This window comes from Populus trichocarpa, chromosome 1, assembly GCF_000002775.5.
Source record: "Populus trichocarpa isolate Nisqually-1 chromosome 1, P.trichocarpa_v4.1, whole genome shotgun sequence".
Classification (NCBI taxonomy): domain Eukaryota; kingdom Viridiplantae; phylum Streptophyta; class Magnoliopsida; order Malpighiales; family Salicaceae; genus Populus; species Populus trichocarpa.
The window spans coordinates 9,639,972-9,653,155 of NC_037285.2; the positions used below are offsets into that span (position 1 = coordinate 9,639,972).

Sequence of the window (13,184 nt, forward strand, 5' to 3'; positions counted from 1 at the left end):
GAATATTATGTCGGCTTATAATATTTTTAATTGATATCATTAGCCTCCATTCTGAAACGACTAATCAATCCAAAATAATGTGGATACCAAGGTAACCACCTTGGTATCATTAGTTTTCCTTACTCGGGACAACTAATCAAGTTCAAGCCAATGTTGATGTCAATATCACCTCATTGATATCATTAGCTTTCATCACTTGGATAACTAATCATGTTCAAGTCAATGTTGATATCAATGTTATCACATTGATATCATTAACTCCCATCACCTGGACAACTAATCAAGTTTTTTTTTTTTTCAGTCCAGCTAACATCATTAGCTTCCATTATATGGACATCTAATCAAATCATTTTCACCCTTTTTCCTTTTCATTTTCTTTGGCATTTCTATTACATAAATCATAAGTCAAAAAATTAAACTAGCAATTATAAAATTTTGCCGCATACTTAGTATAAATTTTAATCCATCTTTTTTAGTTTGGTTCTTGGTTTTGGATTTCTTCAATCAAGTCTCTAATTGCCCATCAAACTTCAATATTTATACAATTAAACTCCTTATTTGATCAAATTAACTCTTAAAAATTACAATTCAACCTCTAGATTTTAATTTCTTCCAATTAAAGCCTAAATTAACTTCAAAAATTATTTTTTCTTGTAATTAAGTTCTCAATAAATTCAATTAAACCTTGAAAATTCAAATTGAGTCTTTAAACATCAAATTTTGAATTTTCCGCCTTACATCGATTTTTTCTTTGTCAATAAGGCTTTTATCAATCGAAAATACACTGTCAAATTTTTCAATCTTGTATATCTTGATCTTCTTCAATCGCTCTTCGGTAATTTCCTAGATTATCTGGTGTATTCTTCTGACTGATATTTTTTATTTTCTTCCAACATTTTTTTCAATTTTTTTGTTTTTTATTCTAGTTTTTTTGTTAATGTGAGGGTCCAAAATGAATAACAACAGAGTTAACTCAGCTAATGAAGGAATTATTCCATGCCAGAGAATGAATCAATAAGGAGACGGTTTTATGAATCAAGAAGGAATTATTCTTCTGCCTCTCCCAAAGAGAAATCCTTAACATCACTTGAGAGATTAATTTGATTATTTTTTACAATGAATGTAAACAATTTCAATTCTAAGAATTGAATCCGTGAATTTTTAAGGTCATTATTATTTGGCGTATAGAATCTCTCGGACCGGGCAGTGCCTGAATATTGATTTAACAGTCATCATCTGAGATTGTAATGCTTGGCATAATAAGTCACCAAGATAAAAAGAAGTCAAAAGCATGATGCGTCATATAGTCTCATACTACACGAGTGCAATAATGCCAACCATAGCCTCCATTATCACACTATTTTGTGTGGTATTTTACCAAACAAAATAGTGTGATAATGGAGGCTATGGTTGGCATTATACGAAGAAAAAAGAACCAGAATAATTGTAATAAAGCAGCAAGAAAAAGAGTCCCTGCTGAAAATGAAACCTTCGACAGATTACTCCAACTGGACAACTTGGTTACGAGAAAATGACAAAAGTCAATGCCAACGCAACCATATTGATCTACAGTGCTTTTCAACAAGTTAGCACTCTCTGTGGAATTTGGTGCTTCAGTAACCCAAATAGCAGAAGCCAACAAACAAAATGCAGGAAAAGGTCACTACCGCAGCCTGAAATGATACTCCCAGGCTCCCTGGAGAAGAGAACTGTTGTAAGTTCAGAACAGAAGCAAGAGATTCTTTTACATAAATACCTTGAGGTAAAAAGAAACTCTACATTCTTCATATTGTATGGTTTTCTAGATACAACATTATATAATCAATGATTCTAGCTAGCTATCTTCTTTTATACACAAGTTCAAGGACTACCTCCGCAATCAAGGGGCAAATTGTCCAACCACGAATCATCCAAGAGAGGGTTCGAAGGTTCCAACTCGGTGGGCCATTCTGAACTAACATCTATTTCATCATAGATAATAGGTTTACATTTTCCATCATGACTTTGGGTAATGGCTTGTAACCAAAGATTGCAGTGCGCAAAAAGCAAATCATTGAATTTTTCAAGCTCCGCTCTGTTACGTTTCTTGGTGTGTACGCTCTCAAAGGTGCTCCGATTCCACCTGCACCAGTGGGAACTACAGGGTTGGCTAAGTATCTTTATGGCAACTCTCTGCAGAGTGGGGATTTCATAGCCATATCCAGCCCACCAATCACCTAAAGATGCACATGGCGATAAAAATGAGATTCTAATCCGCTAACATATAAAATATCTCAAGGCAGTCAAAAAATGAACCTCATATCTCAAAACACATGAAATATACGGGAACAACCCAGGATAAAGGAGCCGCATTTACAGGCACCCAAAGGACACGTCAGGGATCTCCAAAGTTGATTCAGCCTATTCTGACAGACTGTTCTAACGGATAAACTATATCACTTAATGATTCTATTCTGACCAACAGAAACCTCGTATGCCAACAAGTACTATCTCCTGTTGGCTGTTGCTTTGGTTTTCCGATCCCAAGGAGCAAATGTAAGGGGATATTTCGTTTTACCAAGTACTTTTAAGCCCCATGAGAAGAATTGATTGATAATGAATGCAGCTTAAACATACCTGGGGAATTCAGCGTCCTTCCCATAATAGCAAATTCTGTACCAAGAGCGCCTTGTGCATTTATGTATATTGGGTGTTCTTTAGTGATTTCTATTTTATCTCGATCTGTTGTAGCCATCTTTATCATAGTTTCTTGAAACCCATTCCTCATCCTCAAATCAATCAAATTCGGGTTATAGAAAATTGAAGGATTAAGGAATGCTGCGGCTGCCTGTAATGGGGAGTGAAGCTGCTTATTCCATCCTCGATCAACGATCTCCCAAATTGGCATATATTTTTCTTCAATACCCTTATAGTATGCCTTGATTGCAAACTTTGCCCTCTCTATTCCCTCATATATATAGCCCATCGCAGGCATGTCCCCATCAACAATCCTTAGAATTTTAATAAGAGGTTCAGACACACTGACAGCTTCATGTGCAGACTTCCAAAAGCGATCTTGATACAGCAAGGATTTGATAGCTTGAGCCTCAGGATGTCTACAATGCATGGATGATAGACATTCTGATTGTGAAAACATGTTCTTTAGATTGTCCTCCTGAATAACAATGGCCCTTAAGGAGAGATAATCAGCGACAGATCTACTAATTCTTGGTCTGATCAGTTCACTTCCACCAGTGAACTTCCTCATCATGTTCAAAGTCCATGCATGGCTATACATATAGCGTGTAATGGTCTTTGCCTCTTCCAAAACCATCCCCATCCACTCTTGTTTACCAATATCCTCCAACATCTTATCAATACAATAAGAAGCACAAGGCGACCAAAACAATGAGTTGTATTTGGACATGAGAAGCTTCCCTGCATATACATAGCTGGTTGCACTATCTGTTATTACTTGTACAACATTTTCCACACCAACTTCCAAGACAATTGACTCAAGCAACTCGAACAAATAAGTAGTATCATCTTCATGACCTGATATATCAACTGACTTCAAAAATAGCGTCCCTTTTGGGCATGTGACTGAAATTACAATAATTGATTTGTTCCTACCATCAGACCAGCTATCACACAAGATTGTACAACCTGTTTCTTTCCACTCATCTCTGTATTTCTTGTAACAGTCATGTATGTCATCTTTCACTTTTTCCAGGAGGGTAGATCTCAATTTTTCATAACTTGGAGCTCTATAACCTGCCCCGCATTCTGCTATAGCATCCACCATTTCCTGATAGTAAATGGATTTAGAAGCACTAAAGGGAATAGAATTGTGGAAGAAGAACACAGCAATTTTCTTATCGGCATCGTCCTGCTTTTTCTTTCGAGCATCATCCACTTCTGGCTGTGCACTAGGTGAAGGACGTGGAAATAACAAAGAGGGGCCGGTGCTACCATGTTGTCCACTAGATCCATGGTTAGGATGTGCACCACCACTAGCTGAAGAGCTATCTTGTTGAGCAATGGCTGCCCGGTCCACCCTCAGTTTCTTGGGAGTTTTCTGCTTCTTGGGAGTGCTTAATATAACACGAATGTGATCCCGCACATCATCTGGAACTTCTGCACAGGGTACTATATCTTTGTTCTTTATTTGAGCCAAATGAAACTTCATTCGGTATACCCCTCCACTGAACTCCCGATGACAATAATTACATCTAACCTTCTGTCTCGTGGCATCCACAAGAACACAGTGCTCCCAACATGCATCTCTTCCACGAACCATAACCACTAAAACAAATCGGAATATCAAATTTAGATGCAAAAACAGGCATCAGGATAAACCACATTTGAGGCAACAGCACTATAGGTCAGAAGTGATTAAAAAAGATTGAGATTTGAGGTAAATTAAAATGTATAAGATGAATGCAAGACTCTCACATTTTGCACAATAAAATCTTGAACAGAAACACGGAGGGCATATCGCCCTCCAGAGTAATCCAGCAAAGGATGTCACACTGCCTTGGCATAGAAGCATCAAATTTGAGCCCAGTAAAGGGCAAGCAAATGCATCAGGAATTTACCCCCCCCCCCCCTCCTTATCAAGGCAAAACAGATGAAGTGGCATCAAACACCTTGGTTAGATTGAAGCAATGCCAAAGAAACCTTAGCTCTTAAACACAGGAATAGTTAAGACCTTGCTTTCACAGATGTAACTCATACAACTGGCAGATGACATCAAGTTTAAAATAATAATAAATGCTGATCGTCCAAAAAGCTTGTTTAGCTGCAAATAATCTATATGCAAATTAATAAAACTGACTCTGCAAAAATGTTTCGCTCTAATTTGGTAGCTCCAACACAATATTCTCACATGTACCATCATCTGATAAACCTGGACCTTCATATTTTTCACATTTCTAACCTTGACAGTCTCATTTTCTTCAGAAAAAGAAAACTTAAAACTCTATTAACAAAAAAAAATCCCTTTTTTACTGGCAATAAAATCGGTCGAAAAAAGAAAAACCTTTGATTAACGCTGCATATTAAACACTGACTGACTTGTGAAAAAGATCATACCACACCATAACAGTCCGCATAAAATCCCAGTTTTTAACATGTACACAACTTTGTAAATTCTTGGTGATATAGCTTCTTCTTCTTCTCCATTTGTTTTCCATTTGATAAATGTTTCCGTTATTTTTCTTGGTTGTAATTACTTTAATTTTTCTATATACGATAGAATTCAAGTTGTTAGATCTCTTTAAGTACAAACACTTGACAGACTTAGAGTACCATAAAAAAACTACAAGATTAACAAAAATGAAATGCAAAAACTCGAAAGCTAGAGAAACAAAAGGGGTGGTAAATCCTTATCTAGAAAGAAAGAAAGCTAGTAAAGATAATAAGAAACAAAAAAAAATTATTTTCCTTTTGTTGTTACCTGGATCCGATTCTTGTAAGAAAAAGAGGGTGGACAGAGGAAAATTCGGGGGCTGGTCGGAATCTGGAGAAAATTGTGGATCGGCGATTTGGAAGGGAGGTAAGAAACGAGGAAATGGAAAGCAACGCCGATAAATTAGTTGAAATCGTCTTTGCTACTTTCACGTGATTAGTGCGTGGCTCCTGTTATGCTGACGTGTACTACAGAAACAGTTCCTATTGGAATTGGAATAGGAGCAGAGCCATTCTTCGCTGTCGTTTTTGTGATTTCTATTCACGGCCTCACAAATTTACAGGCCCGCTCGCATTCTATTAAATAAAATTAACGTAAAAAAATAATATAGTAAACAGAATATTATTTGATAAATATATAGTATATATAGAATTATATATTATTATTATTAAATTAATTCTAGTTTAGTCAATTTTAAAATCTTCGGTTTCTTATCTAACTCAAGTTTATTATATGAGAGTTAATATAATATGATATAATTGACTTAACCAGTCTAAAGATAACTTGTCTGCTAATAAAAAAGGTCCGAGGATGAAGTTGATCAAAAAACAAATTTCGACTCAACCTTTTACTTGACTTGAATTTAAAATTAAATTATATGAGAGTTGTATTGGCGCAACTCATTTAACTTGATTAGTCCAAAAACAACATATTTGATCGATAAAAATAATTGAGAAAAAAAAAGATTAAGTTGCCCGAAAAAAAATCTCTCTACTCAACTTCTTACTTGAATTAGGTTTAAAATTAAATTGTATTAGAGTTCTTCTAATATGATTCAGTCAACTTGTTAATCTAAAAAACAACTCTAATGATTGTTAAAAGAAGTTCGAGAATAAAAATAAAAATAAAAATAAAAATATAATTGAAAAAAAGAAAAAGAAAGAGTTTCACTTTTGATATAAACAATGAAACTTTATTATATTTTTCAAGTTTTTGTATTAGGTAATTGGTATTGCTTATCACTTTATATATCTCATAAAACCAAAATAAATATTTGTTGTTTATGCTTTTCTGAAAATTCATTTATTTTTTTTATTATATATATATATATAAAAAAAAAAACTAGTGGTTATAACATGATTTAATTATAGTAGTGAAATGGTGGAACAAGAATGGTGATGGAAAAAAAATTGTATTGGAAGTTGAAATGATTTTGGTTGTGAAGGTGCTAGTTGTAATAACGTATTATTAAATTAATGATAATTGCTATTTTATTGATAAATAATAGTGATAACAATGGATGATGATGATGTGATACATGATAACATGATAATTATAAAAATAGTTAGTGTTTATGTGAAGGTGTCAAATTTTACTTAGTTGAGTCAATTAATAACAATTATATTTTAAAAAATTATATAAGTTATTTTTATACTAATATTAACTTATTTAAAATTTTATTGTTGTTACTTTATTAGTTTAAAATTAATACTAGATTGGCGATTCTTGCTATAACTAAGTTAAATTTATTCTAACATAAAAAGAAATTTGTTCAGGCAATAATAATATTTTTTAAAAATATAAAATTCAAATCATTGATTTGAATTGATTTAATGAAAATTTATAAGAAATTAGAACTTGGTCTAGGGCTGAATCGAGGTCCAAATCCGGTTTATTGTTGGACCTAATACTTAACAAACATGGGTGTTCATACCGACAACCAAGCTTTCCGGGGTTTTTTTTTTTTTTTGTGTGTTGGCCTTAGCAATGAGAAAATAACTATGTGAATTATAGTTTTGATGACTAAAACAATGGTGGTTATATAATAATGTTACAATAAAAATGATAAATTGACAATGTTAATAATATTGATAGAATAATATCTTGTGAATAAAAAATATTTTTTATTTTTTTAATTATAAAATTGTTTTTTTAATTTTTTTTAAATTGTCATAAATTTCGGGCTGTGGTTATTTGTGTTTTATTCTTAAGGTGAAAAAAAGAGTTGACGTTTTGTCTCTCTTCTTTTCACCATGAGATGGCAAAGGTATTGAGGATGGAAAATATTGTTTTTCATTATTTTGACAGATTAATAATAATATGGACGATGATTATAAAATGTTGATGGCGACGAGGAAGTGATAAATAGGTGGTGCCAGCTGTAAAAGCAGCAGTGGCATATGATGGCACTGGAGAAGGATACGAATAAGATGCGACGTTGGCAATCGCAACTTGGAGCTTTATCAACGAAAATTAATGTTTGGAAGTTGGTTCTTGTTTTTATTTTTAAATACTTTTTATTTAAAATAATATTTTTTTTAAAAAAATATTTTTAAAATCAACGAATTAAAATATCTAATAACACTAAAAAAAAATTAATTTAAAATAAAAATTTTTAATTTTTTTAAAAATATTTTTGAAACGTAAAAAGTAAAAACAAACAGGATTTCAAATCCTTATTTAGAAGTGTTTTAATGATTGTTTAGTGGTTATTTTTAAAGTATTTTTATTTATAAATATATTAAAATAATTTTTTTTTTATTTTTAAAAATTATTTCTCATATTAACACATTAAGATAATTTCAAAATATAAAAAAAAATCAAATTTTACCTCAACCCATTTAAAACGCAATACCAATCAGTGGCGTAATAAATGGTATTTTTCAAGGTAGTCAAGGTTAATGAACCACCATTGAGCCCTTAAAAAACCCGATAATGACACATGTCGAGATCATATGAGCTTTTTCTTAATGGATCCCACTAAAACTGTTCTGGGAGCCCAAAAGAAAGCAAGAGCTAGTAGTCAAATTTGTTTATTTCTATTTTAATTATAAAATTGTTTACAAACAAAATTAAATGTTATAGTTCAATCCTATATATTTTCTTTTAATTTTTTTTCGAAAAGAAATTTTACTACAATAACATCACATAGCACCTTGATGTTCTCTAAAAAGATTAGTATAGCTGGGGAAGTTTACTTTCCATATTATCATCTCTAAAAAGATTAGTATTTCATCATTCCACCCAATGCTCACTCAACGAGGAAGCTAATCTGGCCTTTTGCTAGACGGTGTAAAATCCAGACATCATTAAGAACAGCTAAGTGAATTCAAGAAATAATTTCGAGTGGAAGATAAATGAATGCCTATGTGCAGCATATCATTTAACCACGAGGGTCCAGCCAAGTATTCGCTACTGAAGAAGCTGCACTGGAACGTGAAAATTCTGCATAACACAGACTCGATTCCAATTTCGTTATATAATTGATCAACAACAGGGAGATTTGTCAATTGGAATACTCATTCAAATATGAGGAACACGCTCCATTCAGAGATTGAATTATTTGCATATTGCCAAATTGACATTCACCACGAGAGGAGTCAACTTTCACTCACATGTTCCAAAAGAAATTTTAACATGGCACTGCTCGCCATGAGAATTTCAACATTGTTTTGTGACAAACAATTGTTCTAACAAAATTCTAAATGTACCATGACAGCACAGCTTACATTCCGATAAGGGTAATTAGTGCTTTGCTTATTTTCACAGCAAAAATGTATTTCTCTCAGCTCTCAAAACCCACAATTGGGTTGGAATCATGTATATCACCTCAGAAATTTTTCTTCCAAGAAAGTCTACTTATCTGCTGAATTCTGTTGCTGCTTAGCTCTGCGAACACATTCATAATAACTCTTAGTGAAGGGGGCACATTTCAAAATATCATTAGCGTGCTCCTTGTAGCATGCCTTGCAATCATCATAATCAGCCAAACAGGGCATAGTCTTCTGGTATGGAAGCTTGAATTCCTTATCACGAAGATCCTTGGCTCTTTCTGTAACTTTCTGCACCATGTTATCCTCCTGCTTCAGCAACTTTTCTAGAACCCTCTCGCTCTCTCGAATGACTGATCGAATCTCATCCAACTCAGCATTTGCAGGCTGTACAGGTTGGGTTATTGGCAGGTACATTGGAGTTTGAACTGGCCATCCTGGAGAAGCAATCCTTTTGCGTGTCTCAGAATCATCATGCAGCTGTTTCTCATTCACCTTAGGTTTGGGCAGGGGAGGTTCTCGTTGGGTCTTAGGTTTAGTCTTCTTTGTTTTCTTCTTTAATTTCTCCCCATCATTAGCAAATCGATTAACAAGTTCTGGAGTAATTTGAATAGAAAAATCACCCATAACAGCAATTCCCCAAAAATATAACAAAGAAACCTGAAAACATCAATAGAAGTTCGTGCTAGATTAGAAACAAATAATTCAAACTCCTGCCTACTCTTTTTAAATATATATGAGAACTTTCTTCAAGACATTAACTAGTAATTGGCCTGTTGTTGCAGCTTACAAGGAACTGCTTAAGAAATTTCTTGGTTGGTTGACAGGCAACATGAATCCAGTATAGAAAAGAAGATACAATAACAGAAGAAGGTTAATACAGAAACAAACTGAAGTCAAGTTATCAAAGCCAACCAAAAGCACATGGAAAGATTAAGCATATGCAACATAAAATTATGCTTTCAAATTGCAGGAATCTAGAGGGGGGGGGGGGGGGGGAGCTCGTTAATGACTTGAAAGGAACAAGGAATTCCATCTAATCAATTGCTAAGAACGTACATTTAAACACGAATCGAAGGCAACCCACCAGGCACGACAATGGATAATGTGCAAGACACAATTCATTATAATGTATGACTTCGTAAATGGCGAAATGAATTGAATTCTAACCAAAAAAAAAGATGTTTATCAATTGAAACCCAACAACATCAAGGAATCACATTCAAGAAGGAGACAAGAACATAATTCGATAATCATGGTTCAATCAATGTAGTCTAGGGTTTTGATTTCTTTCTATCCTCTCAGTTAGTGCGATACTTACTAAAGTTAAATAATGAGATTAAGAAAATAAGGATTGCGAATGAAAAGACCTGGGAGAAAAAAATGAAAGCAGAGAATCGCCACTCGCTCACGATTCACCTCGATTTCGGGTCTCTTCTTCACTAGAATGGTCTGCTTCCTTCCATAAGAAAGCGATGTCGTGTCTTACTTTGAATTTAGGGGTTCTGGAACTGTCAGACGACCCTCTAACTTCTAGAACGACTTGTCATTCCAGTTTTGGTTTTATGAGTAAATTACAACATGGTCCCTTTAGTTTAACAAGATATTTCAAGTGATGGCATTACTCCATGAGATGATTTAAGAGTTTTTGGCAAAAGTTAAGAGTATCACCGAGATATGAAGAATAAAGAGCAAAATGAAAGAGGATAATAACATTGGTGTTTATAAAATTAATTTTTTAAAGTTGACCAAGCATTATGAGAAGCGGAGAGATTATTGGGATTTCATCATGATTAAAGAAAAAATTAATTAAAATAGGTTAATCTAATCATGTTAACCAAATTAATTTTAGTCACAAGATCAAGCTCAATCCTTTCATAATCTCAGGATCAAACCTATAACAGTTCTTTTACAACACCAAAATCAAAGACCTTTCCTCACCAATACTTGTAGATGGACAATTATCAAACCACTTAAATAGTCTTTAGAAAGGTTTTCTCAATTGTTTTAAGTGTCACTTGTTTAGAGTTAAAGTTGTTACTGCATCAATATTCTTGATTGAAGTCGAAAATCATCATTACATCAATATTCTTATTTAAAGTTGAAAACCTTTTAGTATCAGAGATTATAAATTTATACGCAAGATGTATTCGCGATATTAAATATAGTTTTTTTTTTTATAAAAACATTAGAACGGTTAGGTTTTTACCTGATAAGATAAGGATCTTCTTACTGAGAAAAACTTTTCTTAAACCTTAGACAGACTAATAATTAGAAAACACAATAACACCTTAACATACATAAGACAATTAAACAACACAGCTTACCTTAGGCAAGACATATTTGGGGTGCTAATATCTTTCTTTTACGCAATCAGTTCTCATGCCTAATCTTTAAAACCAGTTAGGATTCCTAATGACCAAAATAATAGATGACGACTCTCATTTTCTCTTTCCACATATAAAAGATAAGAAATCTTTGTCTCCTCCATTTCCTGATTACCCAAATACCAACGCATGAGAGGATGATCGTCGCGACGTCGTATACGTGTGATATTATGAAAAACATATTTTCTTATTATATTTAATTATTATGATGAATTAATTATCTAATTTTGATTAAATTATTATGAACTCTAATTTGATTATAGATAGGAGTAGAATATATATATATATATATATATATATTAGCTATTGACAAGATTTTAGAAGTTTAACATTGGCTTAACACAAATCATCAAGGAAATTATTATTTTTAAAAAGATATTTGATCCCACCAGATTTTGGCCAAATCGATGATATGAACAGTCCAATTAAACATCCAATCGAGCCTTGGGTCGAGGTTCCTACTCCAATCTGGCCTTAGGTCCAGATTTTTTTCTAACGGACCGAAGCAGGCTTGAGAACTATTATTATTTGGTAATCCAAACAATTTTTTTCCTCGAGTCATCTGTGATCTCATGATGTCCCGAGACACAACAGTTCATGCGAGAGACCCATAGGTTCCGGGTCCTGACTCTAGCTGTTTACAACAGAAGGATCTCCTTAATTATTACTGTTGTTGTGGTCGGAAGTGAGTCCAAATTAAATGACCAGTTATCTTGCACAAAAAATAACCCTAATTACAGCAGAAATGTATCATAACCATTTCTTTAAGGTAGTATCTTGGCACGGGTACTGTATAGCTTGTGCAAGCCATATCAAATTCTTTATGATATTCTATTGGTCAGATAAACTTACCTTTCTTGTCTTGTTAGCATCCTCACTACTTTCCATTTTTATTGGTGTGTTTGGTGGTACTTAATGGTTCTTTTCAGTTCTGTCCAAACTCTGCGCTCTTCACATGACTGTAGAGTCCCATAACATTACAATTAGATGGTGCATACACATCACGGAGATAGGGGATGGGCACCTTTCCCTCGTTATATAATGTGGACTCTTTTGTTTTTTCAGAAAAACTCTTGAAAGCTGCTGCAGCATCAGCTAAATTGTGTGTTTTTTATATATAAAAAAAGCATATCAAAACATACACACAATTCTAGCTCATGATTCAACATTCCACTTCGCAATCACTCATTTTTTAAGGCCAATAACACTATTCAGTGGAGCTTGATCAGAATCTTACGTGCAGGGTCTTCACATCCTCCACACCTTTTTAAGCACTCATCTGAATCTTTTCCTTGAGATTTTTCTTATTTCCGTTGAGATCATACTTCCCTACTCCTTTCCAGTAAAAAAAAAACAATATTCTTGTCACGAGGTTTATATTCACGATCGAGTACCATGGTTTTCTAAGAAGTACCAAGAGCCATGGTGGTTTCCAACAAGACAAACCCCAACGCCCTTGCTGCTAGAAGCATCTTCCCATTACGATTTACATCATGGTGTACATGTATCAATGAAGATCCAGGGACGGCACATGAATCCTTTTTGCCCTTTCCCTCCCCAACTTTAAGGTGAATTGTTAGGGGCAAACGTTTGGTTTAATTATGTGACTTCATAAGCAATTTTTATATTGCAAGATTTGCCCTGGCTTGTCTCTTAAGAAAATTCGCATTGACACAAACCCTTTTATCATGATTGTGCAACTTGGTAGGAACAACGTCTTGCTCACACTTGATGGCTTGGTATTTTCTTATCCACTGAATAAAAATTGTGATTAACTTTTTGATGATAACATTTTTCAACTCATTATCAAACATCGAATCTTGATTGTTACATATGTTGAATTTGAGGTCTATCGGC

The 13,184-nt window shown here is 33.7% G+C and overlaps 2 protein-coding genes across 5 annotated transcripts; both read right to left on the reverse strand.

Moving 5' to 3' along the window:
- Positions 1-1,450: 1,450 nt before the first annotated feature.
- Positions 1,451-5,648, reverse strand: LOC112328830 (uncharacterized). Of its 2 annotated transcripts, none has more exons than XM_052450534.1 (3): positions 5,438-5,648; positions 2,617-4,284; positions 1,451-2,216 (listed from the first exon to the last, which is right to left on the reverse strand). In XM_052450534.1, exons 2-3 carry the CDS (start codon positions 4,277-4,279, stop codon positions 1,861-1,863), a joined length of 2,019 nt encoding a protein of 672 aa, XP_052306494.1. In that variant the 5' UTR covers positions 4,280-4,284; positions 5,438-5,648; the 3' UTR covers positions 1,451-1,860. The 2 variants fall into 2 exon arrangements, with proteins under 2 accessions (XP_052306494.1, XP_052306474.1); XM_052450514.1 differs by lacking the exon at positions 5,438-5,648 and adding an exon at positions 4,435-5,394.
- A 3,023-nt stretch (positions 5,649-8,671) lies between these two features.
- Positions 8,672-10,491, reverse strand: LOC18094394 (uncharacterized). 3 transcript variants are annotated; one of them, XM_024600968.2, is made up of 2 exons: positions 10,360-10,491; positions 8,672-9,600 (listed from the first exon to the last, which is right to left on the reverse strand). In XM_024600968.2, the coding sequence occupies exon 2, from the start codon at positions 9,565-9,567 to the stop codon at positions 9,025-9,027; it is 543 nt and encodes a 180-aa protein (XP_024456736.1). In that variant the 5' UTR covers positions 9,568-9,600; positions 10,360-10,491; the 3' UTR covers positions 8,672-9,024. The 3 variants fall into 3 exon arrangements, with proteins under 3 accessions (XP_024456736.1, XP_006368693.1, XP_052306269.1); XM_006368631.3 differs by having other exon boundaries at positions 10,311-10,479; XM_052450309.1 differs by lacking the exon at positions 10,360-10,491 and adding an exon at positions 10,000-10,292.
- Positions 10,492-13,184: the final 2,693 nt, after the last annotated feature.